This window comes from Myotis daubentonii, chromosome 11 (genome assembly GCF_963259705.1).
Source record: "Myotis daubentonii chromosome 11, mMyoDau2.1, whole genome shotgun sequence".
Taxonomy (NCBI): Eukaryota; Metazoa; Chordata; class Mammalia; order Chiroptera; family Vespertilionidae; genus Myotis; species Myotis daubentonii.
The window spans coordinates 81,520,155-81,547,250 of record NC_081850.1 but is presented as its reverse complement, the minus strand read 5'-3'; the positions used below and the strand labels follow the sequence as shown (position 1 = coordinate 81,547,250).

General features: G+C 62.0%; 1 protein-coding gene across 2 annotated transcripts in view; it reads left to right on the top strand.

Annotated features, from left to right (window-relative positions):
• Positions 1-27,096, top strand: part of CACNA1B (calcium voltage-gated channel subunit alpha1 B) — a 108,695-nt gene that overhangs the window by 64,688 nt on the left and 16,911 nt on the right. For both annotated transcript variants that reach the window (XM_059658543.1, XM_059658542.1), the window contains 15 exons: positions 6,802-6,925; positions 7,338-7,467; positions 7,642-7,701; positions 7,954-8,060; positions 10,639-10,735; positions 11,733-11,893; positions 14,380-14,517; positions 16,024-16,225; positions 16,367-16,531; positions 16,798-16,908; positions 17,223-17,306; positions 24,162-24,278; positions 24,376-24,441; positions 24,577-24,668; positions 25,647-25,791. In XM_059658543.1, coding sequence (XP_059514526.1) covers positions 6,802-6,925; positions 7,338-7,467; positions 7,642-7,701; positions 7,954-8,060; positions 10,639-10,735; positions 11,733-11,893; positions 14,380-14,517; positions 16,024-16,225; positions 16,367-16,531; positions 16,798-16,908; positions 17,223-17,306; positions 24,162-24,278; positions 24,376-24,441; positions 24,577-24,668; positions 25,647-25,791 — 1,799 coding nt within the window. The remainder of the gene's footprint in view (positions 1-6,801; positions 6,926-7,337; positions 7,468-7,641; positions 7,702-7,953; positions 8,061-10,638; positions 10,736-11,732; positions 11,894-14,379; positions 14,518-16,023; positions 16,226-16,366; positions 16,532-16,797; positions 16,909-17,222; positions 17,307-24,161; positions 24,279-24,375; positions 24,442-24,576; positions 24,669-25,646; positions 25,792-27,096) is intronic.

Here is a 27,096-nt window from a genome sequence, read left to right as displayed (position 1 = left end):
CTCCCGCTGGGGATGTGCCCGCAACCCAGGTACATGCCCTTGACCGGAATCAAACCTGGGACCCTTCAGTCCGCAGGCCGACGCTCTATCCACTGAGCCAAACCGGTTTCAGCGGATTTAATGTAATTATATATGTTATGGCTTCAGACTGCTGTTGTGGTTTCCTTTTGGTTTTTCTGTTTTTTCTTTCTCTGGCTTCTTTTCCCTGCCTTCCTTGGGTTACTTGTATATATTTAAGAATTCATTTTGCTTTAACTTTAGCATTTTTTTACTGTATCGCTGTATTTTTTTTTTAATGTTTGCTCTGGGTATTACATTATACCAGTGGTCGGCAAACTGCGGCTCGCGAGCCACATGCGGCTCTTTGGCCCCTTGAGTGTGGCTCTTCCTCTGCCTTACGAGTACCCTAATTAAGTTAATAACAATGTACCTACCTATATAGTTTAAGTTTAAAAAATTTGGCTCTCAAAAGAAATTTCAATCGTTGTACTGTTGATATTTGGCTCTGTTGACTAATGAGTTTGCCGACCACTGCATTATACAATAACTTGCTCCAGTATACTAAAGTTATCACTGTACCAGTCAGAGTGAAGCATGAGAACTTCACTCCTTTTTTCCTCCCCATATATAGTTTAACTAGAGGCCCGGTGCACAAAATTCGTCCACTGGGGGCAGAGGGGTCCCTCAGCCCGGCCTGTGCCCTCTCACAGTCCGGGCCCCCTCGGGGGATGTCTGCCTGCCGGGTTAGACCCGATCCCCCAGGAATCAAGCCTAAGCTGGCAGTCGTGGGGATCAGACCTAAGCCAGCAGTCAGACATCCCTTTCGCAATCTGGGATCCCTTGCTCCTTACTGTTCAGCTCCTTACTGCTCAGCTCGCTGCTCCTTAGCGCTGCTGCAGAGGCGGGAGAGGCTCCCGCCACCTCGGCTGTGCTCGCCCGTGGTGAGCCTGGTTTCTGGCTGAGTGGCGCTCCCCCGTGGGAGCACACTGACCACCAGGGGGAAGCTCCTGCATTGAGCGTCTGCCTCCTGGAGGTCAGTGCACATCATAGCGACCGGCTGTTCTGGTCATTCCACCATAATGGTCGCTTAGGGTTTTATTATATAGATTGTCATAAATATTTCCTGTGCATATATTTAGAACCACACCAATATGTGTTATAACTTTTGCTTCACCCTAGAAATTTAGGAAATTTAAGAGAAGAAAGTATATTGTATTTGCTCATATTTTTACTCCTTCTTTTGTTCTTGCTTTCTTCCTGATACTCCAGTATTTCTTCTTTCATAATTTATATTCTGTTTAGAGGACCTTCCTTGGTCATTCTTTTAGTGTAGGCCTGTGGGTGACAGATTCTCTTAGTTTTCCTTCATCTGATAATGTCTTGATTTTCCCTTCATTCCTGAAGGATATTTTTACTGGGTATAGAATTCTGGGTTGACAGTTCTTTTTTTTTCAGCACTTGAAAAAACGTGTGCCTCTTCCTTGTGACCTCCATGGTTTCTGATGAGAAATCTACTGTCATTCGAATTGTTTTCTTCCTATAGGTAAGATGTTTCTCTCTCGCTGCTTTCAAGATTTGTTTCTTTGTCTTTATATTTCAGAAGTTTGATTATGATGTATGTTGGTATGAGTTGCTTTAGGCTTATCCTGTTTGGGGTTTGCTCAGATTCTTGAATTTGTAGGTTTATGTCTTTTTGCCAAATTTGGAGTATTTCATCCATTATGTCTTTGAATACGTCTTCAGCTCTGCCCTCTTTCTCTTTTCTTTTCAGGACTCTGTTGACGTGAATGGTAGATCTTTTGTTATAGTCTCGAAGGTCTCTGAGACTCTGTTAACTTTTTTCAGTCTATTTTTCTCTGTTGTTCAGATTGGGTAATTTCTTTTGTTCTGTCTCTCAGTTCACTGATTCTCTCCTCTGTATGCTCCATTCTGCTGTTAAGCCCACCTATTGAATTTTAATTTCAGTTATTATATTTTTTCAGTTATAAAATTTATATTTGGTTATTTATATCTTCTAATTCTTTGCTAAGGTTTTCTGTTTCTGATATTTTTTTCAAATGTGTTCTTAATAGTCTGTTGAAGCAGATTTATGAACTTTGCATTATTGTCAGATAATTCTAACTTCTGTATTATTTGGTGTCTGTTGAATGTCTTTTCTCATTGAAGTGGATATTTTCCTGATTCTTGGTGTGACAACTGGTAGACCTAGACATGTTGATATTATGTTATTAGCCTGTGAGTCCTAGTTAAGTCTTTGTCTTAGCTGGTCTACTGTGGCACTGCTTAGTGGGGTGAAGCAGGGAAGTGCTTGTATGTCAGCTCCCTGGAAACTGACATCTGGAATTAGCTTTCACACAGGGCATTAGGCCAGGGCTGAGACCCCCCACGGATGTCCGTCTGTTCCATTACCATTTGTGGAAAGGCTCTCCTTTTCCGATGGAGTTACTTGGGCACTTTTGCTAAAAATCAATTGGTGGGTGCTATTTCACTTCAGGAAAAATTTCTGGGATTATGCACTTAAATGTTCGTTCTAGTACATAGTTTTATTTTTGTTTTTCAGGCATTCCAGTTATATAGATCTTGGATTACTTTGCCTGTTTTTTATTTGACTTTCTGATCCTTTTGGAAACTTATTCCGTCCTGGCCAGGTAGCTCGGGTGGTGAGAACGTCGTCCGGATATGCCCGAGCTGCAGGGTCCCCGCTGCTCCACACCTCTCCAGCACTGTTGTCTGTTGGGTGATCGATGGCGGCCATTCTGGCCGGTGTGAGGTGACATCTCACTGTGGCTTTCGTGTGCCTCTCTGGTGATGAGTGATGTCGGACCTTCCTTGTCATGTTCCTATTGGCCTCTGTATGTCCTCCTTGGAGACACGTCTATTCAGGTCTTTTGCCCGTTTTTTAATTGAATTGTTTGTCTTCCTTTTGTTGAGTTGTATGAATTCTTTCTGTTTTGGAAATTAACCAGATTATAAGGTTTTAATTTAACTATTTGATTTTGTATTTGTATCTCTTTGGTCTTTTCCTGAAAATTTTTGTCTTTTTACTTTTTTAGAAAAGTTCTAGGTTTTCGGTCATAGTGAGCAGGAGGTACGGGAGCTTTGCCGTAGGCCCCTGCCAGGCTCCACATGGGGGCAGCCTCCTTCACCATCCGCACCCACGGGTGGTGCACTCGTTAGAGTCAGTGCGCCCACACCGCCTGCCACTGCCACCGGAGCCTACAGCTCGCGTGAGGCCACTCCCGGCTGTCGGTGCTGTGGGTGTGGGCCAATGTGGTAGACACAATGATATGTATCATTATAACTGGACAGAGTAGGTTCACTGCCCTAAAATCCCTTCTTTTGTCTTTCTGCTTGGTGAATTCTGTTTTTAAAATGATATTCTTTTTAAGAAAATTATATTTCTAATTATTTGCTCCTCTTGTATAGAAATGTAAGCAGGTTTTTTTTATCCAGCCACAGAGTTGACAATCTCTCTTGTTACTCTAAATAATTTTCCTGTAGATTATTTTGTTTTCTGTGTAGATACAGTTACACTGCCTCTGAATATAATTTTTGACTCATGAACTTTAAAGTTTGTTTTTCAATTTCCAGTTGTAAAATTTGAACCTCGATTAATCTTTGTCTCTGATAACTGCCTGGTCTCTAACTAATGGTACTGGCGAGAGGACATGACCTGTGTGTGGTGAGGGCACGTTTGCCTCCTGCAGTGACTCGCTCTTCTCTGTGCCCAGTTGACTCGGGTCCCAGCACGTTTTGCTTACATGTCCACGCCTCTGTCTGCCCGGAAGTCCCAGCCTCCTGCCTCCTAGTCCAGGACGGTGAGGAAGCCTCGGCTGTCAGAGTGTCCTCTGGGGCCCGTGGTCCCAGGGACCCCGTCCGTACTGCCCGCTGAGTGCCATGAATGAGGATGCTCTCCAGAATTCAATGACAGGTTTACTCCAGGGTCTTAAGATTGCAAATCGGGGTCCACTGCGGGTCACACCGGAGTGTTAAGAAGCAGAAGAGCTGAGCGTCTTAGGGAGCAGGGCCGCCCCGCATCCTTGGCCTCTGGGTTGGTCTGAGTGGTGATCTCAGGCCGCCAGGTGCGCGGACCTGCTTCCCCCGTTCTGCAGAGGGCGCACATGGGTTCCCGTAGGCACCAGGCACCGGAAGTTCAGCAGTTTTAGGTTCTAGTCCTCGGGCTGGTTAGCGTGAAGCGCTCTGTCCCCCGGGACTCCCGTGGGGTCTCAGTGGCTTTGTGAGCCTGGCTGTGCCGACTCCACCTTGTTCTTCACGCGGCGCATGTGCAGTCCACCTGCTCGCTTCCTCCTGCTCCTCCGTCCCGTGTCGCCTTGACTAGGGGTCCAGCCAGAGGAGCTTCGACGAGCGGACGGCACGCGATCCCCGCCTGCGCGTGGGCTGCTCTGAGACACGTCCAGTTGCTTACGGCGCAGCACGCGGGCGGCGTTGGTGAATGTCCCTGCGCTTTAGGGCATGTGTTTTCCTGCATCTCGGGGACGTGGCTTTTCTATTTGTCTGAACCGTTTCCTAGTTGCTCTGCTAAACATCCTGCACTCACTAGGGTTTTGCCTGCCTGACTGGCTGAGTGAGCGAGGTGATTTGAAACCTCTCGTGGGCCGTCGGCTCTGCCTTTGCCGCACATTTCCTCACTGATCGCAGCTGTGAACAGTCTGAAACCCGCCGATCAGACAAAGCCTGGAACAGACGACAGTGCTGCATGTTCTACCATAGTCACGGCATTTCTGATCTCTTTTATGGGGCTTTTTCCTTTACTTTCTCCTTAAAAACTTATTAAAATACACGCGTTTGCCTCCTGCATTTGGAGCTTCTTTACTTATGTGTGGAGCTGTGTCTCCAGAACCGGGCCTGCTGTCACGTGAGCCTCCGTGCTGGGGCTTCTGCCGGGAACATCCCCGCGCGTCTCTCTAGTGAGCGTGGCCGAGGGGCACGTGTCCCCGTTGGACGTGCAGCCCTTCCGTGGCCTGTGTGCCAGGCTTGTCTCTGGTGAAGTCCTAGGAACGGCCGTTAGGCCCTGTCACGGGCAGGTCACGGCCACGCCCGCCCGCGCACGCGCCCGGTGAGGGTTACTTTCTTGGATCTGCTCCATCCGGCGTGGACTTGACAGTGTCCCCTTTTTCCGCCTCTCCCTCAGTTCTGAGGTTGCATAACGGCTTGCTCATTTGCTTGGTCACCACATTGTTCCTCTCCTACCGCTTAGAGACGATGAATTCTGTCCGGTGGTTAGTGGCCGCCCTCCCATCCCGCCCTGGGTGGCGGCTGTGGGGGGGGGTGTGGCTCCCCACTCCCCGCCTGCGCCCCGCTCCCAGTCTCTCTTCACTTTCTAGGCCGTTTCCGCTTCCCTTTCGTGCGCTCAGGCCTTCCTCCAGGGCAGCTCTCCCTTCCCCAAGTCTCCCTCCGCCAGGACTGCTCCCGGCATCGCATCGCTGAGGAGGAGCCGCCTGTGGGAGGAGAAGAGCCGGGGAGTCAGGATCTCTGCCACTTCGTAGCCAGAACCTAACAGACACAATATTGCCAAGAACAAGCCTCACCAAACAGCAGCGCCCGCACCTCTGTGGGCTCCTGCCCGGCGCGGGAGACCTCCCTTCCTCCCCCTCCTCCCTCCACCCTTCCCCTCTCTCCCCCAACCCCCCTCCCCACTTTCCCCCACGGTGAGCAGAGCCTCGCTCCCTCTGCACGTCCCTCTGGTCTTGCCCCTGTCCCCACACTGTCTCCTCCCCCTCCTCCCTCTCCTCCTCCTCTGCTCTGGGCGGGGCTGCTCTGGGCGGGACTGGGCCCCTTGGCCGCCCCCCCCCCCAGGGGTGGCACTTGCAGTTCTGTCGTGTTGACGTGTTGCCGGGTCCAGCGCCTGGAAGCCTTGCGGTGTGTTCGCTCCGCTTGGTGGCGGTTTACAGGGGAGGCCGGGCCGTTCTCAGCCGGGGCCCCAGGCCATTGGCACGCCGGTCAGTTGTATGGCATTTTGTTGCTTGTTTTTTTAAGACAGATTTTTACAATTTCTTCCCATATTTATATTCAGTTATTTCATATTCCTCACCTCAGGTCTCAGAACCGCTGGGTGTGAATCCGGTTCTGCCGCCGCTCCGGGGCCGTGCTGCTCGGTGTGGGGGGGTTTCACTCAGTTCCCATACGATTGACTGAGCGCCTTTCTCAGGGGCTGGGCTGACGGAGCCCCGGACACGGGCCCACGGTTCCCACAGGCCTGCGAGGGCGGCCCTGGCCCTTCTGAGAGCAGAGTCCGCCCTTCTGCACGGGGCGCAGAGGGGCCTCAGCCGGGTCGGGAGGGTGGGGTGAGGCCCTGGGTCTGGGCTTCCCCGTGGGGACTCCCCGCGCTGCTTGCGTTTGGTTTCCTGCTCCCTGACTTGTGAGTTCTGTCAGCTCCCCTTTCCTGGCGGGTAACCTGCGTCCAGCCGTGGGCATCGCCGATCCGGGGCAGTGTGGCCCCGGGAGTGGGCTGGACGTCAGGGTCGGCACTCATGGTGTGGGGGCAGCACTGTGCGGGGTGGCGGGATCTGCGTGGCCCTGGACTGAGAAGCCTGATGTGCGGAACCGACCGAGGGGGCGGTGCCGAGTCAGGATGGTCTGGGAGGGGCCTGGGAACGAACCCCAGGCGGTGCGCCCAGCAGGCTCCGGAGGGGTCTGTGGTCCGGGACCCCGAGGCCCCGCCGGGGCTGAGGGAGCGGGGCTCCCAGCCACACCCCTTTCCCGTGAGGGAGGCCGGACAGCACCTGTTGCCCGGTGAGACCTGTGGGCCACCCCCCTCACCTGGCGGCCCCTTCCTTGCAGGTGGCAACGTGGACCTGGAGAGCCAGGCAGAGGGGAAGGAGGCGGAGGCCGATGGCGTGATGCGGAGCGGCCCCCGGCCCATCGTCCCCTACAGCTCCATGTTCTGTCTCAGCCCCACCAACCTGTGAGTCCCTCCCGCCCGCCTGCGCCATGCCGCTCGCCCACGGCCCGTGACCACAAGCACTGACCGCTAGGTGCTAGGTGTGCCCGGCAGGTGACACGACGGCCGGGTCCTCCTCCTGGTCACTGGGTCCGCCTCACTGTTCCCACGGAGGGGTCTCCCCACCTCTGGGGACTCTCCGGCGTCATCAGCTTCTGAGTCTCCCGTCACCCTGCTCAGCCTGTGCCCTGTGTTCAGTGACCCCCCCCCCCCCATCGGAACAGCAGCGCTCAGCCCGCTGCATGCTGCAGCCGCCCCTTCCCAGGGCGCCCTCCGGGCCTCCGCACCCGCCCACCAGCTCAGAGCCCAGCTTCCTGCGGGAGAGACCAAGCAGGCGGCAGGGAGGGGCCACGGCTGAGCCCCACTTTGCCCCCAGGCTCCGCCGCCTCTGCCACTACATCGTGACCATGCGGTACTTCGAGATGGTCATCCTCGTGGTCATCGCGCTGAGCAGCATCGCCCTGGCCGCAGAGGACCCCGTGCGCGCAGACTCGCCCCGGAACAACGTGAGCGCTGTGGGGGTGCAGGGGCGGCCAGGGCCCAGCGCCGCGCCTGCCAGGAGCAGCAGGAAGAGGGCAGATGGGCCCTGGCTGACGGGTTGTCCGCCCCGAGGTCGGGGGGACCTGGAGCCCGAACGCCCAGCGGCGGGCTGGCCTCCTGAGAGCAATCCCCGGTTGCAGGTCCTGAAGTACATGGACTACATCTTCACGGGCGTCTTCACCTTCGAGATGGTGATAAAGGTGAGTGACCCAGCCTCCCTCAGGGCTCTCACGTGCCCCCCACACACACATGGGGACTCGGGGGGGTCGCTCACTACAGACTCACCGCAGCGTCAGTCAGTGGGGAGAGCGCCCCGCACGCCTGACCAGGGTCCCCGCTTTCCGGATGTCGGGCAGGAGGACGTGACCTGGGCCCCCTCCCCCACCCCGCGGCTCTGGGTCTGCCCGCCCTTTCCCTGAAGTGACCGCCCTAAACTGCACTTCTCCCTGAAGATGATTGACCTGGGACTGCTGCTGCACCCGGGGGCCTACTTCCGGGACCTGTGGAACATTCTGGACTTCATTGTGGTCAGTGGGGCCCTGGTGGCGTTTGCCTTCTCGTAAGTACCCACGTCTGCAGCCCCAGGTGCGCGGTGGGGTGTAGGGGACCGCTGGCCTCCAGGCTGCCTGTAGCTCCGTCCTTCTGCTTGGCCTGGGCTGGGTGGGAGGACCTCTAGCCGGTGCGTCCCCCACCAGCCCTGGTTCTAAAGTTGGGGGCAGCCTCGGGCTGGTCTGCTCTCGGCCTCTGGGCAGCCCCCCTGCCCTCGGCGGCTCCCATGGGCGGAGCTGGGGTGCTGGTGGGCGCCGTCCTGGGGTCCAGGCCATTTTCTCTGGTTCCCCTGCGTGGCTGGGCCTGGGGCTGGGGCAGGTGTGGGGCTGGGCGGAGCCGGGGTTCCCAGGGCGAGCGGTGGCAGGAGATGCGGAGACAGGACGACCCGCAGGCGTGGAGGGCGGGTCCTCCTCTCGCCCAGCCAGGCCTCCTCACTGACTCTCTTCTCTTTGTCTCCTTGTTGCTGGACTCCCTGTTGTAGGAGCTTCATGGGGTAATGCCTCCCCTGTCCCCTCACACCGCCCACATCTCAGCTGCCCTCGGGCCGCGTCATACCTCACCTCTCATCAGCTCCACCTCCGGGCTGCATGCTGCCGGAGCCACCTCCCAGGCGGTGCCCCCTGGCCTGGCGGAGCCTGGGGGCTGGGTGGGGACGGTCCTCCGTGGGGTCAGGACCAGGTGTCCCAAGTGAGTGTAGGCGGCCGGAGCGAGAGCCCGAGGGCCGCTCCACGGGCTGCTGTGACCAGGTGGGGCCCGCTGCCCCCTCTGTTCTCGGAGGCTCGGCCTCCTCTCTGCCCGCCCCCGACGCCTGGCACTCCCTCCCTCCTGGGGCCTCACCTCTATGGAGGAGGGCACAGCTCGGCCACCACTTGCCATGTGGAGGCGTGTTCGACAGGGAACTTGGAGCGAGAGGGAGGGGCAGGGAGACCCAGCCAGGTGCCCCAGAGGGAGAGCAGGACAGGGCTGGCAGAGAGAAGGCAGCCTCTGCCTCAGAGCCCGGACCGGACCGAGAGAGCGTCTGTTTCCTAGGAAACAAGGGCAGGGCTCTCGCCTGCCCCCTCAGGTGCCCGCAGGCCCCTCCCAGGCTGGCTCAGCGGGAGCTGCGAGGCTGGTTTGGGGAGGGTCAGGGAGTAGCTGGCGGCATGCGGAGCCGGGACAGCCTGGCTGCAGGGGTGTTGATCTGCTTTTGGAACGCAGGCCCCAGCAGGGTCCCAGGGGAGGGACCCGGAGGCTCTAGCTTGGCTGGAGCCTAAGGAGACTGGGGGCCCCGCTCCCCTGACAGGCAGGTCCCCTGAACGTGGGGAGAAGTGGCCGCTGAGCCTTAGCCACTGCCCCACGCGGCCCCAGTGGGTGTGGCCTTGGCCCTGAGCATGGCCCCCCGAGGCCCCTGCCCGGCTTCAGGGTGGCAGGAGGGCGGCCCCAAAGAGTGACAGCTCCTGGGCCCTGCCGGCCTGAGGGAGCCCCAGGTTCCCTCCGAGGGGCCTGGCCTGGTCTCACGGGTGCTGGGCTCTGGGCCTGCTCCACACCCGCCTCCTTCCCCTCCCGGCCACTCTCTCCACCACCTGTGTCGCTGTCTTCACTCTGTCCCCGTGGCTCTTCCGCCTCCCCTCTCCCCGCCTTTCCCTCCTTCCCTTCCCCCTTCTTTTTTAAAAATGTGTTTGTTGCCGAAACCGGTTTGGCTCGGTGGATAGAGTATCGGCCTGCGGACTGAAAGGTCCCAGGTTCGATTCCGGTCAAGGGCATGTACCTTGGTTGCGGGCACATCCCCAGTGGGAGATGTGCAGGAGGCAGCTGATTGATGTTTCTCTCTCATCGATGTTTCTAACTCTCTCTCTCTCTCCCTTCCTCTCTGTAAAAAATCAATAAAATATATTTAAAAAATAAATAAATAAAATAAAAATGTGTTTGTATTGATTTCAGAGAGGAAGGGAGAGGGAGAGAAACATCAATGATGAGGAGGAATCATGGATCAGCTGCCTCCTACACGCCCTGCGCTGGGGATGGAGCCCGCAACCCAGGCCTGTGCCCTGAGCGGGAATCGAACCGGTCGATGCTGGCCAGGCCTCCCTTTCTTCCTTTCCTCCTCAGCTTCTCTCTTTTTCTGTCTCCTCCCCTCACTCCCTCCAGGCTCCTCCTCTCCCTTTCTGTCAGTCGTCCGCCACTTGCCATGTGGAGGCGTGTTCCACGGGGACAGAGGACAGGCAGGGAGATCCAGGCTGTGCTGGGACCTCCTCTGGGAGAGGAAGCAGCCTCGGGAGCTGGGGTGGCACTGTGCCCGCTGGCCCCTGCGCTGCCCTCTCCCCTCGCTCCCAGGGCAGCCTCACAGGGGCAAGGGCAGCTGGTGTGGGCCGGGCGGGCGGGTCACGGACGTGCTGGGAGAGCAGGTGCTCCCTGGCCCCAGGTGCTGCTGATCCGACCCTTGTCCACTCGAGGGGAGGCCTCCGTGGTGCCCACCAGGCACGGCCTCCGAGCTCCCACGCCTCTGCCCTGGGGCCCGAGGCAGACGCAGGGGGAGGCCCGGGCCCAGGGGGCTGCGTGGGGATGGCGCCGGGTGCCGCCTGCGTCTGCATGTGCGGTTCTCCTTCCAGAGGCTCCAAAGGGAAGGACATCAACACCATCAAGTCCCTGCGGGTCCTGCGCGTCCTGCGGCCCCTCAAGACCATCAAGCGGCTGCCGAAGCTCAAGGTGAGAGCCGGGTGGTGTGAGGAGCGTGCGGGCCTGCACACACACGAGCACGCATGTGGGCTGTGTGTATATACATGTGTGCACAAGGTGCATGCACGTGCATGCATGTGTGTGCGCACTGGCCACGTCCTACGGCAGCTTCTGTGTGAGGTGGGGGTGAGCAGAGCTGAGGGAGCCCCATGTGAGGTTTGCTTAGCCCATGCCCTGTCGGGGGAGGGGCCCTCTCCACCCTGACGCCCTGAGAGCCATTCCCAGCCGTGCCGTGGGCTCCGTCCTTCCTGCGGAGCTGGCAGGGGAGGCAGGAGGCGGAGGGTGCTGGGGTGGGCAGGGCCCCGAGTGGTGTGGCTGAGGTGTTGGGTGAAGGAGGGTGCGCTGTGCGTAAGGTGGTGTGAGCAGCCTCGGGGTGGGAGCCTTGGGGACACAGGCAGCAGGGGTTCTGGGGGCAGGGTGGGCTGGGAGGTGATGGAGGCAGCCGGAGGGGCTGTGTCGGGAGGTGCCCGGGAACACTGCAGGTGGGCGCGGCTGCTGGGTCCGAGCCCCGCGCCAGGCGGTGTCTCGGGAGATGCTGTGCACCGGCCACTGCACACTAGGGCAGGCAGGACGTCAGCCCGGCTCCGAGAGGCAGGGCTGGGGCCAGGCCAGCGGGCAGGGAGCACTGAGCTTCCGGGTGTGGAAACAGCCAGAAGGACAGTCCCTGGGCCACAGAGCATGCCCACGTGCCCGGGCCCGGCTGCCACTGCGCGGCTGCTTCTCTGCCTGCGTGTCCTGCCGACACCAGGAGGCCCGGGTCCCTCCCTTCCCCCGACCCAGCCCTGATGTGGGCTCTGGGCTCTGCGCGGCCCTGCTCTGAGGCACCTGCCTCGTGACACCTCTCCTGGCCCCACCCGCCCACTTGACACGTCGGAGATGACCCCTCCCTCCCGAGGTGGGACGCACGGCAGGCAGCTGGCCGAGGTCCCGCCTGCCGGGCCGGTGCTGAGCCTGCACCCCCCCCCAGGCCGTGTTCGATTGCGTGGTGAACTCGCTGAAGAACGTGCTCAACATCCTCATCGTCTACATGCTCTTCATGTTCATCTTCGCCGTCATCGCCGTGCAGCTGTTCAAGGGCAAGTTCTTCTACTGCACCGACGAGTCCAAGGAGCTGGAGCGGGACTGCAGGTGACCGAGGGGGGCAGGGCCAGCGCAGGGAGGGGGGCCGTGGGGATGCACCGCGGGTGGGGCATGCACCTGTCCCAGGGCTACATGGGCTCCAGGGTTGGGACCAGCACATGGGGCGCCAGGCTCTTCCTCCCTAGACATGCAGGGAGCTCCCGGCACGGGGATGGCCGGAGGTTCTGCAAACCCCCAAGACCAGGCCCAGCCCCAGGTCAGCGGGGCTGCCCGAGGCTGTAGCCACTGCCACCGTCCTGGGCGGGCCCACAGCCGGGCGCACAGGGAGGTGCCTGCAGAAGTGGGGGAAGGGGGGTCGCTGCTGTGTGGCCCCGAGCAGGGCCGCGCCAGCTCCCTCCTCACCACAGCACGTCCCGCTTGTCTGTGTGACTCCCCCTTCCTCACCCGCTGTGGCGAGGGCCATGTGGTGGGCTCCAGCGTGCAGTCCAGCCACAGACGCAGGGAGTGTGCACCCACTTGTGGGTGTGGGGTGCTCGCTCGCACAGGTGCTGTATATACTCGCACTCCCCCAGTGACGCGGCCCGAGCCCCGCCCACCAGCTGGCGGCCCGCTCGCTGGGGCCTCCTGGCGCGGGCGTGTGTGCTTCTCTGTGGGTTCATTGGCATGAGCCCCCTGGGGACGTGCCTGAGCCAGCCTGTGCCCGTTTCCCTGTAGGGTTGTCCGTCCTTTTCTGGCTGACTGTGGGAGTTCCGGAACCCCTGGGTGGGGCTCCCCGCCCGCTCTGGCTCTCGGCGTGCTACACTGGCCGTGCCGTCTGGCATGCGGTCCTGGCATTCAGTGCCCAGAGGCTGGGGCAGGGCGGCCTGGCTCCCCTCTGGAAGCTGTGTCTGCCTCCCCCGTGGCCGCGGTCTGTCTGGGCTGACGCTGTTGCCGGGGGAGGAGTGAGGGCGGGGTTTCCCGTCCGAGCAGCACCTTTCACTCAAGAAGGCAGCGCTCCCTGCCGCGAGGGCATCGATGCACAGACGGCTGTCGGGGTGCACTCATGCCGAGCGCTCACCCGGGCCGTGCACGAGTCCTCGGGTCAGTGTGCGCAACGGGGCCACCCTCACTCGGCCGCTTGAGAGTGTTTCCTCAGCTAAAACCCGCAGGGCCCTGGCCGCGTGGGTGCCACCTGCCTCCCCCACAGCCCCAGCCGCCCTGACCTGCGTTCTGTCTGTAGGCGTCTGCTCTGGACACTGTGGGCATGAAGGCTCACAGTGTGCGGCCTCCTGTGTTCCCGAGGCCGCCCCTGCTGGCTGGGCCCCGCTGACCTCTTCACTCGCCGGGGTGGCCGCCGGGCTGTCCCCTTCCGGTCACTGTGATCTGCGGGGACATGTGCGAGGGGATTGTGGACAGATGTTCCCACGTCCCCTGAGCGGGCACCGCAAGGGGAGTGGCAGCGGGCCACGTGGCGGCTCCGGAACAGGCCGGGCAGTGCCAGGCGGTTTCCCACCGCGGCCGAGAGCCCACGTCCATGCCAGGGAGGGGTCCCTGAGGTCTCCAGGTCCCAGCAACGCACTGTTTTCCTTTCCAAAGGAAGCAGATCAGTCCTCGCCGGCCGGTGGCTGAGGGCGGTGTCTGGCCCGACTCGAGTCTCCCTGGGGGTGCGTGACGGGGGCACCTCCCCACGTGCTCGTGGCCTCTGTCTCCCTGCGGCAATGTCTCCTCAGACCCTGCGCCCATGTGCACCTGAGGTGCTTGTGGTTGTGACGGTGGCCGTGACCGTGGCCGTGACGCTGTGGCGCAGCTGGAGCGCTGTCCCGTGCACCGTCGGACGCACACAGGAGGCGACTGCTCCCTGCTCCTCTCCCCGCTCCTCCCTCTCTAAAAGCCACAGGGAAAGTAAAGTTAACAAAGTACAGAAACGATCGTAGTGGTTCTTGACATGTTCTAGACACAGCTCCCTCCTCAGAACGACAGTTTTCAAAGGTTTGTCCCATCCGTGAGCTGATCATCTTTTGAGGCACAAAAGCTTGAAGTTTTGGTGAAGTCCTGTGTCTGGGTTTTCGTTGTCGCTGCTCGCGATGTTGGTGTCGTGTCTCCAGGTCCGTCTGCCTAAGAGGCCCCGTGTTTCTCCCGGAGCGTTTCAGACGGGGCCCGGTCAGGCCTCTGTCCACTTTGAGTTGGTCTGAGCGTGGTGTGTGCCCGGCCCCGCGTCAGGCCTCAGTGTGGCGTGTGCCCCGCCCGCGTCAGGCCTCAGTGTGGCATGTGCCCGGCCCCGCGTCAGGCCTCAGTGTGGCGTGTGGCATGTGCCCGGCCCCGCGTCAGGCCTCAGTGTGGCGTGTGGCATGTGTCCGGCCCGCGTCAGGCCTCAGTGTGGCGTGTGCCCGGCCCGCGTCAGGCCTCAGTGTGGCGTGTGCCCGGCCCCGCGTCAGGCCTCAGTGTGGCGTGTGCCCGGCCCGCGTCAGGCCTCAGTGTGGACACGCGTCGCAGAGCCGGCTCTGGCTCCACGCGGCAACAGCACCCAGAGCCGCCCGCACCTGTGTCGTCCGCAGGGGCCAGTACCTGGACTACGAGCGAGAGGAGGTGGAGGCCCAGCCGCGGCAGTGGAAGAAGTACGACTTCCACTACGACAACGTGCTCTGGGCCCTGCTCACGCTGTTCACCGTGTCCACGGGGGAAGGCTGGCCCATGTGAGTGCCATGTGGCAACCAGGCAGGCAGAGCGAGGGCAGGGCCTCTGGTTCCTCCGTGTGGGTCTCAGCCGCTCAGCAGGTGCCCACAGGCTCCTTCCTGCTCCTGCCAGCAAGGGCGCCCACTCTCCCGGAGGAGCTGATAGGGCGAGTGATGTCCTGAGAGCCCTTCACTGGCTGGTGCCACAGGCGGGGGTTTCCGTGTCTCCCTGTCCTGCCCTCGGGCTGCCAGAGGGGCCTTCGTGTCCCGAGCACATGAGTAGCAGGCGCTTCCTCTGGGACCAGCAGGAACCCTCAGAACATACACCCTGCTGAGCCCTGGGCTCCTGAAGCAGGGGGAGCTGGCAGTGGGTGGGCTGGGTGTGAGCAGGTGTGGGCTGGGAGAGGGCAGGTGTGGGCTGGGTATGAGGGGATGTGGGCTGGGTTAGGGCAGGTGTGAGCAGGTGTGGGCTGGGAGAGGGCAGGTGTGAGCTGGGTATGAGGGGGTGTGGGCTGGGTTAGGGCAGGTGTGAGCAGGTGTGAGCTGGGTATGAGGGGGTGTGGGCTGGGTTAGGGCAGGTGTGAGCAGGTGTGGGCTGGGAGAGGGCAGGTGTGAGCTGGGTATGAGGGGGTGTGGGCTGGGTTAGGGCAGGTGTGAGCAGGTGTGGGCTGGGAGAGGGCAGGTGTGAGCTGGGTATGAGGGGGTGTGGGCTGGGTTAGGGCAGGTGTGAGCAGGTGTGGGCTGGGAGAGGGCAGGTGTGGGCTGGGTGTGAGCAGGTGTGGGCTGGGCGAGGGCAGGTGTGAGCTGGGTATGAGGGGGTGTGGGCTGGGTTAGGGCAGGTGTGAGCAGGTGTGAGCTGGGTATGAGGGGGTGTGGGCTGGGTTAGGGCAGATGTGAGCAGGTGTGGGCTGGGAGAGGGCAGGTGTGAGCTGGGTATGAGGGGGTGTGGGCTGGGTTAGGGCAGGTGTGAGCAGGTGTGGGCTGGGAGAGGGCAGGTGTGAGCTGGGTATGAGGGGATGTGGGCTGGGAGAGGGCAGGTGTGAGCTGGGTATGAGGGGGTGTGGGCTGGGTTAGGGCAGGTGTGAGCAGGTGTGGGCTGGGAGAGGGCAGGTGTGGGCTGGGTATGAGCGGGTGTGGGCTGGGTTAGGGCAGGTGTGGGCTGGGTGTGAGCAGGTGTGGGCTGGGCAAGGGCAGGTGGGCTGGGTGTGAACAGGTGTGGGCTGGGTTAGGGCAGGTGTGGGCTGGGCGAGGGCCGGTGGGCTGGGTGTGAGCGGGTGTGAGCAGGCGTGAGTGGTGAGCGTGGTGGAGCATCGGGCAGAACTGCCGAGCCTCTCACCTTCCCCGGGAGGCCCCCCCACAGCCCGGCACACACCCCTGCTGGGAAAGTCGCCCACCTCCAGCGAGATGGCACCGTGGGCAGGGGTTTGGCCCACAGGGTGGCAGCGCCATCTGGGCTTCCTGAGGGAGCCTGGCCTGGGAGGAAGCGCCTGCCTGGCCGCCGGCCCTGATGGCGCTGTCGCTGGCCAGGGTGCTGAAGCACTCGGTGGACGCCACCTACGAGGAGCAGGGCCCGAGCCCCGGGTACCGCATGGAGCTGTCCATCTTCTACGTGGTCTACTTCGTGGTCTTCCCCTTCTTCTTCGTCAACATCTTCGTGGCCTTGATCATCATTACCTTCCAGGAGCAGGGGGACAGGGCGATGTCCGCGTGCAGCCTGGAGAAGAACGAGGTGGGCGGCCCTCTGGCTCCTGCGGCTCAGGGCAGGGAGGCTGGGCGGTCGGCTCGGCTGCCTTCCCACCCGGGGCTGCCTGCGAGGGGAGGCGCCGCGTGGGTCCCCGCTGAGCTGCGGGCACGGCTTTGTCCCGAGCAGAGAGCTTGCATTGACTTCGCCATCAGCGCCAAGCCCCTGACGCGGCACATGCCTCAGAACAAGCAGTCCTTCCAGTACAAGACGTGGACGTTTGTGGTCTCGCCGCCCTTCGAGTACTTCATCATGGCCATGATCGCCCTCAACACCGTGGTGCTGATGATGAAGGTGCGTCCGCGGGCCGGCCTGCCGCCCCACACGGGCGCGGAGCTGCCGGAGCTAAGGCACTGCCTGGTCAGCACAGGCGCCCTTCGGGCCTATCACTGGCTGCAGGCTGAGACGGGAGAAGGTCTGGGAGGACGCGGGCATTGGGGAGGAGTGGCGCGGGCTGGGCAGCTGCTGTCCGCCCCGCACACTGACGGGAGCTGGAGAGTCCCCGTCTGTCATGGGCGTCGGGGCAGCTGCGCCCGTGGCCAACACTCTCCTCCCGGCAGTTCTACGACGCGCCCTACGAGTACGAGCTGATGCTCAAGTGCCTGAACATCGTGTTCACGTCCATGTTCTCCATGGAGTGTGTGCTCAAGATCGTCGCCTTCGGGGTGCTGGTAGGCGCCACTCCTGGGCCGTGTCGTCCTAGAAGGGCCTTGGGGGCTCCTTGTTGGGAGCTAGAACTCCCCGAGCCTCAGAGCGCAGACGACCTGCGGGGGCCCATCACCCGTCTGTGCCCCGGGCAGCTCCGGGGAGGTTCCCCTCAGGGCACGTGGCTCTCAGCTCTGCCCCTGCCCAGCCTGGTGTCTGCGGGCCAGGCCTGCGCTGTCCCCCCTGGGGTGGCCCATCAGCTCCTGGCCCGTCCTGACTAGACCCTCCTGGCGGCCCCGGCAGAGCCCCACCACGGCACTGACCGCCCTTCTCTCCCTAGAACTACTTCCGAGACGCCTGGAACGTCTTCGACTTCGTCACGGTGCTGGGCAGCATCACCGACATCCTCGTCACGGAGATCGCGGTAAGTGCTCCCTCGGGCGCAGGGGTCGCCCCAGCAGGTGCTGGCTCTTGGGTGAGACGCCGTCCCCAGAACGTGTCACACCAGCAGGAGGACGAGAGCCCTTACGTGCGTGTGACGCGTGGCCCCCAACTCAGAACCAGGCAGGACGAGTCAGACTTGAAAGCCCAGGTGTGTTTTCTGTGGAAAGCGGGACAGTGGTCCTCCGCCGTGGACTGTGCCCAGCGCTGGCCGTGCTGGGCGGACCTGCGCTGAGGGCTGAGCCCGGAAGCGCGTTTCTGAGCACAGCGCTCGGCGTCAGTGAAACGGCAGGTTCTCCAGGAGCTGACATGGCGTGGGCTCCTGTACGCGTGCCTGCGCGGGAGGCGTTCCCGACCCAGCCGCAGAGAGAGCTAGGGGGTGGGGGGGCGAGGGGGAGGAGTGGAAGTGCCAGGTCTAGAGCCCAGGACAGGGCAGGTCTCAGACCCCAGGAGAGGCAGCTCCCAGCCCCAGGGGCCAGGTTGGAGGGACAGCGGGGGTCTCACCATGAGGCCGTGCCACTCTGCCCACCTCACGTGTTCACCTCGTTTCCAGGGTGGGGCTGGCCACCTGTAGGAGGAGAGGGCTGGGGGGAGCCAATACCCCCACGGCCGATGGGTCTGAGCTGGGCGGTGCCCATCACCCCCTTGCCCTGCGCCTTCCGCTGCTGCGGCCCTGGCCCGTGAGGGCCCGACCTCCCCCTATGAGTGGCACCGGGTACAGCCCCTGCCCCAGCAGCTCAGTCGGGTTCAGATGGGTCACAGGGCCTGGCCGCTGTGGTCAGTGGCTGGAGTGGCTGGAGCCCTGTGGACATGCTGAGCTCTGGTCCTAGGTGTGGCCTCCACTGTGGGGGGGTTGTGGGGGCTGCACCTGCCACTCGTGAGGACAAGCTTTCGTGTCCCGGGCACGAGGCCTCACGGTCAGACAGCCCCGCCCAGGCCCAGCAGCCAGGACGTGGCCTTGCTCTGGTATCCAGGTGTCTGTGTGGACTTCTCCGAGGGTGTGGGGGACCCCACCCAGTGTCCCCCCCGCCCCCGCTCCAGCCCGCCAAGGCCTGGGCCTGTCCTGAAGCCTCTCCCGCTGAGGTGGTCCCACCAGGACGTGCTCAGTGGTTGTGCTGCCTCCAAGCCCACGGCCCACGGTGGGGAGCGAGGCCGCGGCCCAGACCGTTCACACCGCCAGACTGTGTCGTCTCACATGTTGCATCTCCACCTGGAGTTCAAGGAAAGGTCATCTCGCTCTGGACACCGCCTCCCGGGGAGCGGACGTGAGCGGACGCCCCCGGTTTGTGCGAGACCCGTACAGTCTCCACACCCGCTTTTCAAAGGCAGCGTGAGAGGGAACAAAAGATACCGTAAAGTCACGGGAAGGAGCGTGTGAGAAAGGGCGGCCGCAGCCACGCCCGCCGTGCCCGAGACACAGAGCTCTGAGCGGCACTCCCAGAGTCCGTGTGGAACTTCACAAGGTCCCGTCAGGGCTGCAGGGAAGGCGCCCAGCGCGTGTAGGTTTTGAGCACGATCCCAGCCATTAGCAGCCCAGGAGTTACTGACCCGACGAAGGCACTGCCACAAGCTCCACGCGACGCCCCGGCGCCGGCAGCATTCGGGAGGGGCAGCCTCGAAGCCAGAGAGGCCCGTGAGGCCTGAGCAGCGTCCGTCCTGTGGTGCTGGGCGGCCGCCCGTCTACAGCGAGAGGGTCCCTCCCCGGCAGGCTGCCGGCAGGCGCCCGGCCTGAGCGTGCGGTCCCTCCAGGCAGCCGAAGCTGCCTTTCTCACGCGGATCCCAGCCTCGCTGGAGGCCAGGGGGACCAGGAGGCGGGGCTGCTATGCTCCTTGGCGAGTGGGCACTGCCCCCAGCGGACCTGCAGACTCACCATAGCGACGACCTTGCTTCTGTTTGGGAACTTGACAAGCCGCTTTTACAATTTACCCGAAGGAGAAGGTGCTGGAGGTGGGGGAGCGGCCCTGCCGCTGTGCCATGGCGGCACTGGCTCGGTCGGACCGCGGTGGGTGGGACCTCGATGTGCGAGGGCTGGGCTGCAGCCTGGTGGGGAGGACCCAGCCTCCCGTAGCTCGCGCTGTGATCACGGGCAACGTGGGGAAGCCAACATCGGATCTTGGCTCATTCCATTCACAAATTCTATTTCACGGTGACAAAAAGACTTAAATGTAAGAGGCAGAACTTACAAATATGTTTTTATTGATTTCAGAGAGGAAGGGAGAGTGAGAGAGAATCATCAATTGGCGCCTCCTGCACACCACACTGGGGATCAAGCCTGCAACCTGGGCCTGTGCCCTGACCAGGAATTGCACCGTGACCTCCAGGTTCATAGGTCGATGCTCAACTATGAGCCATGCCGGCCCGACAAGAGGCAGAACTTTAAAACTCGGAGAAGAAAATGCAGGAGAACATCTTCTAGACCGCGGTTCTCAACCTGTGGGTCGCGACCCCTTTGGCGGTCGAATGACCCTTTCACAGGGGTCGCCTAAATACATCCTGCATATCAGATATTTACATGATGATTCATAACAGTAGCAACATTATAGTTATGAAGTAGCCACGAAAATAATTTTATGGTTGGGGGGGCCCCAAAACATGAGGAACTGTATTAAAGGGCCGCGGCATTAGGAAGGTTGAGAACCACTGTTTTATTTTATTTTATTTTTTTATTTTTATTTTTTAAATATATTTTATTGATTTTTTTACAGAGAGGAAGGGAGAGGGATAGAGAGTTAGAAACATCGATGAGAGAGAAACATCGATCAGCTGCTTCCTGCACACTCCCTACTGGGGATGTGCCCACAACCAAGGTACTTGCCCTTGACCAGAATCGAACCTGGGACCCTTGAGTCCGCAGGCCGACGCTCTATCCACTGAGCCAAAGCGGTCAGGGCGAGGACCACTGTTTTAGACCTTGGGATAGGGACGGCTCGTTAAGCCAAATGGAAAAGCACCGTCCTCCCTGGAGAAAACGTTCCGTGTATCGGGAGGAAGGGCCGTCCGTGCGCGGAGGACCCCTCGTTCTCCATTCCTGCGTGGGAAACCCGTGCCGCGGTGCCCAGCGTGTCGTTAACTATTCTTCGGGTCGTGTGTGCATACGTGTACTTATACGTAGTCTTTTCCATGTGGTCTGTTCTATGGCTTTTAAAATCGAACAGTCTGAATAATCCAGGCAAAAAGATGAAAGCTGCCATTTGACAAATCAAACAAAAAATCAGGGCTGCTCCGCCCGCTGGTGGCACCATGGCCTCGCCGATCCGTCCTTGGACTCGGGAATCTAATCCCGGTAAAGGGACCGCGCTCCGTGGGGCTCCTGCGTCCTCACGAGGGCGGTGCCGAGCGGCTGCCAGGAGGGGCAGGCAGGGTGCCCGCTGCGTCACAGACAAACAAACAGGAGGCCTCCCTCCCAGGCACAGGTGGCAGACGGTGCGGGAGCCTGGAGGGCCCAGCGCCTGCCCCGAGCAGCTGGACGCTCGGGCGGGTGCTTGTGGCTGTGCAGACGCTGCTTCCAACAAGCCCGATGGGCGGCCGTCACCTGCGTGCGGAGGCTGACGGGGATGGAGAGCTCCCTGCCCACCGGCGTGGGCTCCGTCCTCCCGCGCTGCCCAGAGGCCCGCCGCCCCCGTGGCCTTTCTTTCCATCTGTGGTCACTTCATCTTGGTGAACGCACTGTTTTTCCTCCGGCAAAAATATTGGTGTCAGTTCCACCCCCGACTTAAAAACAAATCAGAGCCATCGCCCTGCCCAGGGCCCCGAGAGAAAGCACCACAGGCTGAAACTGACATTGATTCCTTTGCCTGGAGACAAAAAAATAAGTGTGTCATTTTGAATTTGCATTGCAAATAGGAATGCAAATGAACGCCACTGTCTGCATCACCTACCGAGTTCAAAACAGTGTTTTGATGCATTTTCAGCAAAATGCCCGTTTACCCAAAGCTAAACCCAGTGCCGCTCGGAGTCTGCGTTCTGCTCGTGTTGATGATCATTTTCTCCTTTGTTTTCTGTTTTGTCCTTGACTCACCTTAACCTGCCTGCTGACTCACGCCATCCAACCAACACTGCGAAACCATGTCTGCGTCTGTCTGTCTCGCCTGCCGCTCAAACACCCCAATTTGTAAATAATACGCAAATGTTCATCCATGAAAACATCACATGTAGGAAAGGGTTGGTTTCATGACTTCCACGGTTCTTACAGCCCCTCGCCTGGCTTGCTGTGCTGTCCGTCTGCTAGCCCTGCCCTGCCCTGCCCTGCCCTGCCCTGCCCTGCCCTGCCCGGGTGTGGTCACAGCCCGGCGCCCCTCCTCTGGCTGCTGCACGGTCTGGGCCCCTCTGGGCCAGCAGGGGCTCCAAGGGGCGGGAGTGTCCAGACTCTCTGAGGCGGGGAGGTTTGCAGGCCGTGGGTTTGGGCTAAGCCTGGTCGAGTCCATGGTTTCTGTGGCACATCAGCAGCAGGTGCAGGAGGCTGCTCTGCCCAGCGGCCCCTACGGAGTCTCCCAGGGGTCCTTCCTGAAGCAGAGCCCGCCCGGCCAGCCTGGGGCGCGGGTGGGGGGACCGCCCCAGGAGACAGCCTGCTCCGGCTCGTCACCCGGGCGCCCCTGGTCCCAGGGTGCGTGCCGTTGCCGGCAGGCTGTGGGGACCCGGGTGGCTGACAGGCTCCGCCAGGTCTCCAGGACCATCTGGGAGGAGAGGGGACTTGGGCAGGCCGAGCCGAGATGACTGGCTGGTTGTGAGGCAGCAGATGGTGAGCTACCTGTAGCGGAGGGGGCCTTTGTGACGGAGGCCCCGGTCGGAGTGGAGACCCTGAGTCTTAGAAAATGGCTGGTGCTGCTCGGGCTCCCAGCAGCGTCTCCCACGAGCCGTGTGCGTGGGTCTAGGCAGAGTGTCCACCGTCATCAGCCCCACAGGAGGAAGCGAGGTGAGGCCAGCAGTTGTGTGGATCTCGGGCCGGCAGCCTTCGCCTGGCCGTGACCTGGCCAGAGGCACTGATGTGCTGACGCAGGGACGCTGGCCCGGGCCTGGTCCCCGCCCCCTGGGTGGGGTGTGACAAGCGTGTTGCTGTGCGGCCTCCTCACGACCCCCCAGGGCAGGGCTCCGAAGGTCTCCATCTTGGAGGAGGAGCCGGGGCTCATAGGGGCCCGACAGTGCACCCCCAGGTGACGGTCTCCCCCATCGAGGGTGCGGGCCTGGCTCTGAGGTCGGTGTAGCTGCTCCCGGTGCCACGGAAGCCATGGACTCGGAGGATGGGAGGGGTGCCCACCTCCAAGGGGTGGCCGAGGCCAGAGGTGACCGTGCACGGCCGTGGGGAGGTGCCGCGGCTGCCCCGCCCTGCATGCAACCGGGTGGCGGTGCCTGGCGGCTCCTGCGGGTGCAGCCACAGTGCCGTCCCCGTCACGCGCTTGAGCGTCTGTGGCCGCTGTCACCATCTGTCCTCATGGCTCTCGGGCTGTCTGTCTGTTGCCATCCCCCCCCCCCCGCCCTGAGTGCCCTCGGAGCCCCGAGAAAGAAGCCTGGGAGGCGGGGTGGGAGCTGGAGTCCTGGGTGAGGGACTCGACCCAAAGCAGCTTGGTGACCAGCCCGGCCTCCTCTGTGCGCTCCCTCTCCTCCTGAAGCTGGGTCTCCCCCGTGTTCCGGGAACTCGGCTACAGCTGCTGAGCAGGTCGCCGCCCTGGCCGCTCCCAACCCCACGGAGCAGGGGCTTCCGAGTGAGACCCCCAGGGGGCAGGCCTTTCCGCCCCTTCCGTGCTGAGCTGAGTCGCCCTGGCCTATGCACAAAGCCCTTTGTCCCATGGCCACCTCCGGAGGAGACTGGCCCCCCTGAGAGCCCTCAGGCCCCTGAGGGGTCCCTGACCACTGTGCCCACTGGGGTCCCCCCGCACAAGCCAGTGAGGGGACTGTAGGCAGCCTGCACCCCAGGGTCCCACCTGGAGTCCACTCTACCCCTGCTGGTCTGGACCACAGCCGGCTCCTCGTGCCCACGGATGGCCCTCCCACCCAGGGGCCCTGACCCCGCCTGTCCCTCACGCAAGCCGGGCCTGTGAGCCTGGGTCCCTCACAGGCAGAGGCAGAGTCCCCCCACTCTGGGAACCAGGGGTCAGCCCCTGAGGGGAGAGGATCAAGGAAGCACTGGCAAGGGGGTGGGGCCACTGTCCCTGGAAGCCAGTGACCCCGTCACCACTGATGGCCCCGAGCCCAGACAGGCAGCCTGGGGTGCGGCCGGCCTGCATGCTGCTGCCCTCGATCTGAGTCCCCTCCCTTCTCCCCACGGGCTCGGACCACCAGCCTGCCCGCGCCTCAGGCAGCACAGTGGCGGGAGCCCCTGGGCCGCAGCACCATCTGAGCACTGCCCAGCTGTGCCCCTGAGAGGGACGGGTCATAGCTCAGGCACCCGGCCACGGAAGCCACACTCCCAGGCCACCCGTGGCAGCTGGAGGACGGGGTTAGACCTGCTTGTGGACGGGGAGGAGGCCTCTGTGGTGTGAGCGGCAAGACCACTGCGCCCACACCTGGGGGGCCGTCTGCAGGGGGAGTGCCTGCCCTCTGCGGCCCGGCGGGGCTCGGCTGCCGTGGGGAGGGGAGGGGGGCCCCAGCAGGGCAGGTGACCCGGCCGCTCCTCTGTCCCTCTGTCGGGTGGTCGGTCTGATCTGCTGCATGAACTGATGCGATCACAAGCTTTCCTTTCCGAAGGGGCTGCTCACACTGCGTGGTGACTCCGTGTTCCTCTCCCTCTCCCCCTTTCCCCGGACCCGGGCGCGGGGAGGGGTGGGAGGGGTGGGAGGGGAGCAGCTCCGCGCAGGAGGCGGATTCGGAGTCCGCGGGTCAGGGAGCCGCCTTGTCCCCGCAGAACAACTTCATCAACCTCAGCTTCCTGCGCCTGTTCCGCGCGGCCCGGCTCATCAAGCTGCTGCGCCAGGGCTACACCATCCGCATCCTGCTCTGGACCTTCGTGCAGTCCTTCAAGGTGAGCCGCCCGGCGTCCTCCGTCCGTGCTCAGAGGCGGGGGGCCGTGGGGTGCGGGGGTGGCACCGCCCGGCTGACCCGCCTCCGTGCGCCCACAGGCCTTGCCCTACGTGTGCCTCCTGATCGCCATGCTGTTCTTCATCTACGCCATCATCGGCATGCAGGTGCGCGCCCGGTGCCCGGCCCCGGGCCCTGGGCTCTGGCCGTGCTCTGGCCACGGCAGCCCCCGTCCACGCGCAGCCGCCTCCGCCGGCTGGCTCCAGGAGCCGCCTGTGGCCTGCAGCTGCTCTCCCTTCCAGGTGTTTGGAAACATCGCCCTGGACGACGACTCCAGCATCAACAGGCACAACAACTTCCGGACGTTTCTGCAGGCGCTGATGCTGCTGTTCAGGTGTGTGCGGGACCCAGACAGGCTCCTTCCTGGTGCAGAGGCTGCGACTGGCCCGGCCCCCCGCCTGCACCTGCACCTGCACCCTGGGCTGTGCTGCTTCCTGCCAGCCCACCTGCCAGTCCACTTCCTGCTGCGCCATGGGGAGAGCTCAGGCCAGGGTGCCTTGCTGAGCCGCGTGGGGAGTTTTCGAGCGCTCCCTGCCTCCCACCAGCAGGCACCTGAGGGCGCCGTTCCTCTGGCCTTCAGCTGGCCTTGGCGGTACTCACGTCCCCCCTGGGCCACAGGCAGCGCCCGAGGAGGCCACCTGGGCTCAGAGGTCTCTCTTCCCTCCGATCCTTGTGCCCCACATGCGCCCCTCACCCCTGGCCACCATCAGTGGGGCGCAGCCAGCTTCACCCAGGGGACCCACAGGCACAGAGGGCCCAGGAACAGAAATCGGTGCCGAGGCGCTTGCGGTGGCTGCTCGAGGGGGTGCCCTGGATGTTCAGGAAGCGGGAGGCTGGTGTGGCCAGAGCAGGTCAGGGGCAGGGAAAGGCGGGCAGCGGTCACGCGGCGCTGTGGGTGGGCATGTGGATCTGGGCTGTTGCCGTGACTGACAAGATCTGACCTGTCTCAAGGGGACCTGCTGGGCGATGGGCAGGGGAGCAGGGAGGTGTCAGAAGCCGTTGCAGTGACTCAGCTGTGGGGACGCAGGCAGGAGCTGTCTCTGGGAGATGGGTGAGGGAGACAGAGGCGGGCGTGTGAGCGGGTGGAAGGACAGGCCGCCGGGCTGGGAAGTGGGGGGCCCAGGGCTGCGGGGTTCGGGGGCCATGGGGGGCATCAGCCTGGTGCTCCAGGTACTGTTGGTCATTTGCAATGAGCAGTTGGAGAGTCTGGTGCCTAAGGGTCCTATTCTAGCAGCAGCCATCTGTCCCCAGACCTGACAGCCGCGTGGGGTCTCTGGGTGGGGACCCAGGCCTCACGCCCCCTCCCCCTCAGGAGCGCCACCGGGGAGGCCTGGCATGAGATCATGCTGTCCTGCCTCAGCAACCAGGAATGCGACGAGCACGCCAACGCCAGCGAGTGCGGCAGCGACTTCGCCTACTTCTACTTCGTCTCCTTCATCTTCCTCTGCTCCTTCCTGGTGAGTCCGGGCGCTGCGCCCAGCGGTGCCGCCTCCGTCTCGGTCCATCTCGGGGCCCCTACATTCGTGATCCCTGGTTTCGATTCATGCCACGCTGCAAGCTGATTCCTTCCCATTCACATAAAAGGAGTGCCCACCTGAGCCTCTGGAGAGGGCTGGGCTTCCCCGGGCAGCTGTCCCTGCGGTCTCAGCCGCTGGAGGACGCCCAGGGTGGCCTTGGACACGGAGGAGTGGCCCCTGCTGGGGACGGGAGCAGGGGACACGCCTGCCTGGCGCGTCGGAGCCCACTCAGGGCAGCGTGAGTGCGCAGGGGCCATCTGGAGAGGCAGCCACAGGTCAGGAGTGTGTCCCAAGGGGCACGCACACAGCCATTGCCCTGGTCGGTGATGAGGGGGAACACAGTGCGGCCTCAGATGGGGCAACAATTAAAGGCGCCTCCAGGCTGCACTCAGCTCAGCGGGGTCTGAGGACCAACCACCAACTGGGAACAAAGGATTGGAAACGGCTGCTCTTCCCCGGGACCTGGGGGCCTGGGCTCCCGAAGATGCATTTGCAGAAGAATCCGATGAAAGGCGAAGGCGGCTGGGCGGCAGCTCTGAGGCGCCCCGTCTTCTGGGGCGGCCCTTCCGGTCCGCACACCTCTCCGACTTCACGCTCGGGCGCTCTGACCGCTGCCATTTTTAAGCATCTGGCCCGAGCCGTGTCCCAGTCACGGGAGGAGGGGCTGAAAGCCACCAGAATCGGGTCCTTCAGAACTCGGTGGGGGTGGCGGTGTAGAGCCCAGAGCTGCCGGCACGCACTATCGCGATCCAGTGGACTTGTCACTAAGTTAAAAAACCTCTGCGTCAAAAGACATCAGTGCTGTGAACAGTCTTCAGAGGGGAGAGTATTTACAGCTCACGCACTTCATGGGGGTTAGTTCAAAACAGAAAGAACCCTTACAGCTCAGCAACAAAGAGACAACCACGTGAAATGGGCAAAGAGCCCGGCCGGTGCGGCTCAGTGGCTGAGCGTCGACCTGTGAACCAGAAGGTCAGGGTTCGATTCCCGGTCAGGGCACAGGCCGGGTTGTGGGCTCCATCCCCAGTGTGGGGTGTGCAGGAGGCAGCCGGTCCATGATTCTGTCATTGATGTTTCTCTCTCTCTCCCTCTCCCTTCCTCTCTGAAATCAATACAAATATATGTTTTTAAAAAGACCCTGAGCTCATGGCCTCCTGAAGGCCAGCTCCGAGGCGTGAGGGTGGGCGGGGAGGGCTGACCTGGACGGCGGGACCGATCGTAGGCTTCAGATGGTGGGGCCTGAAT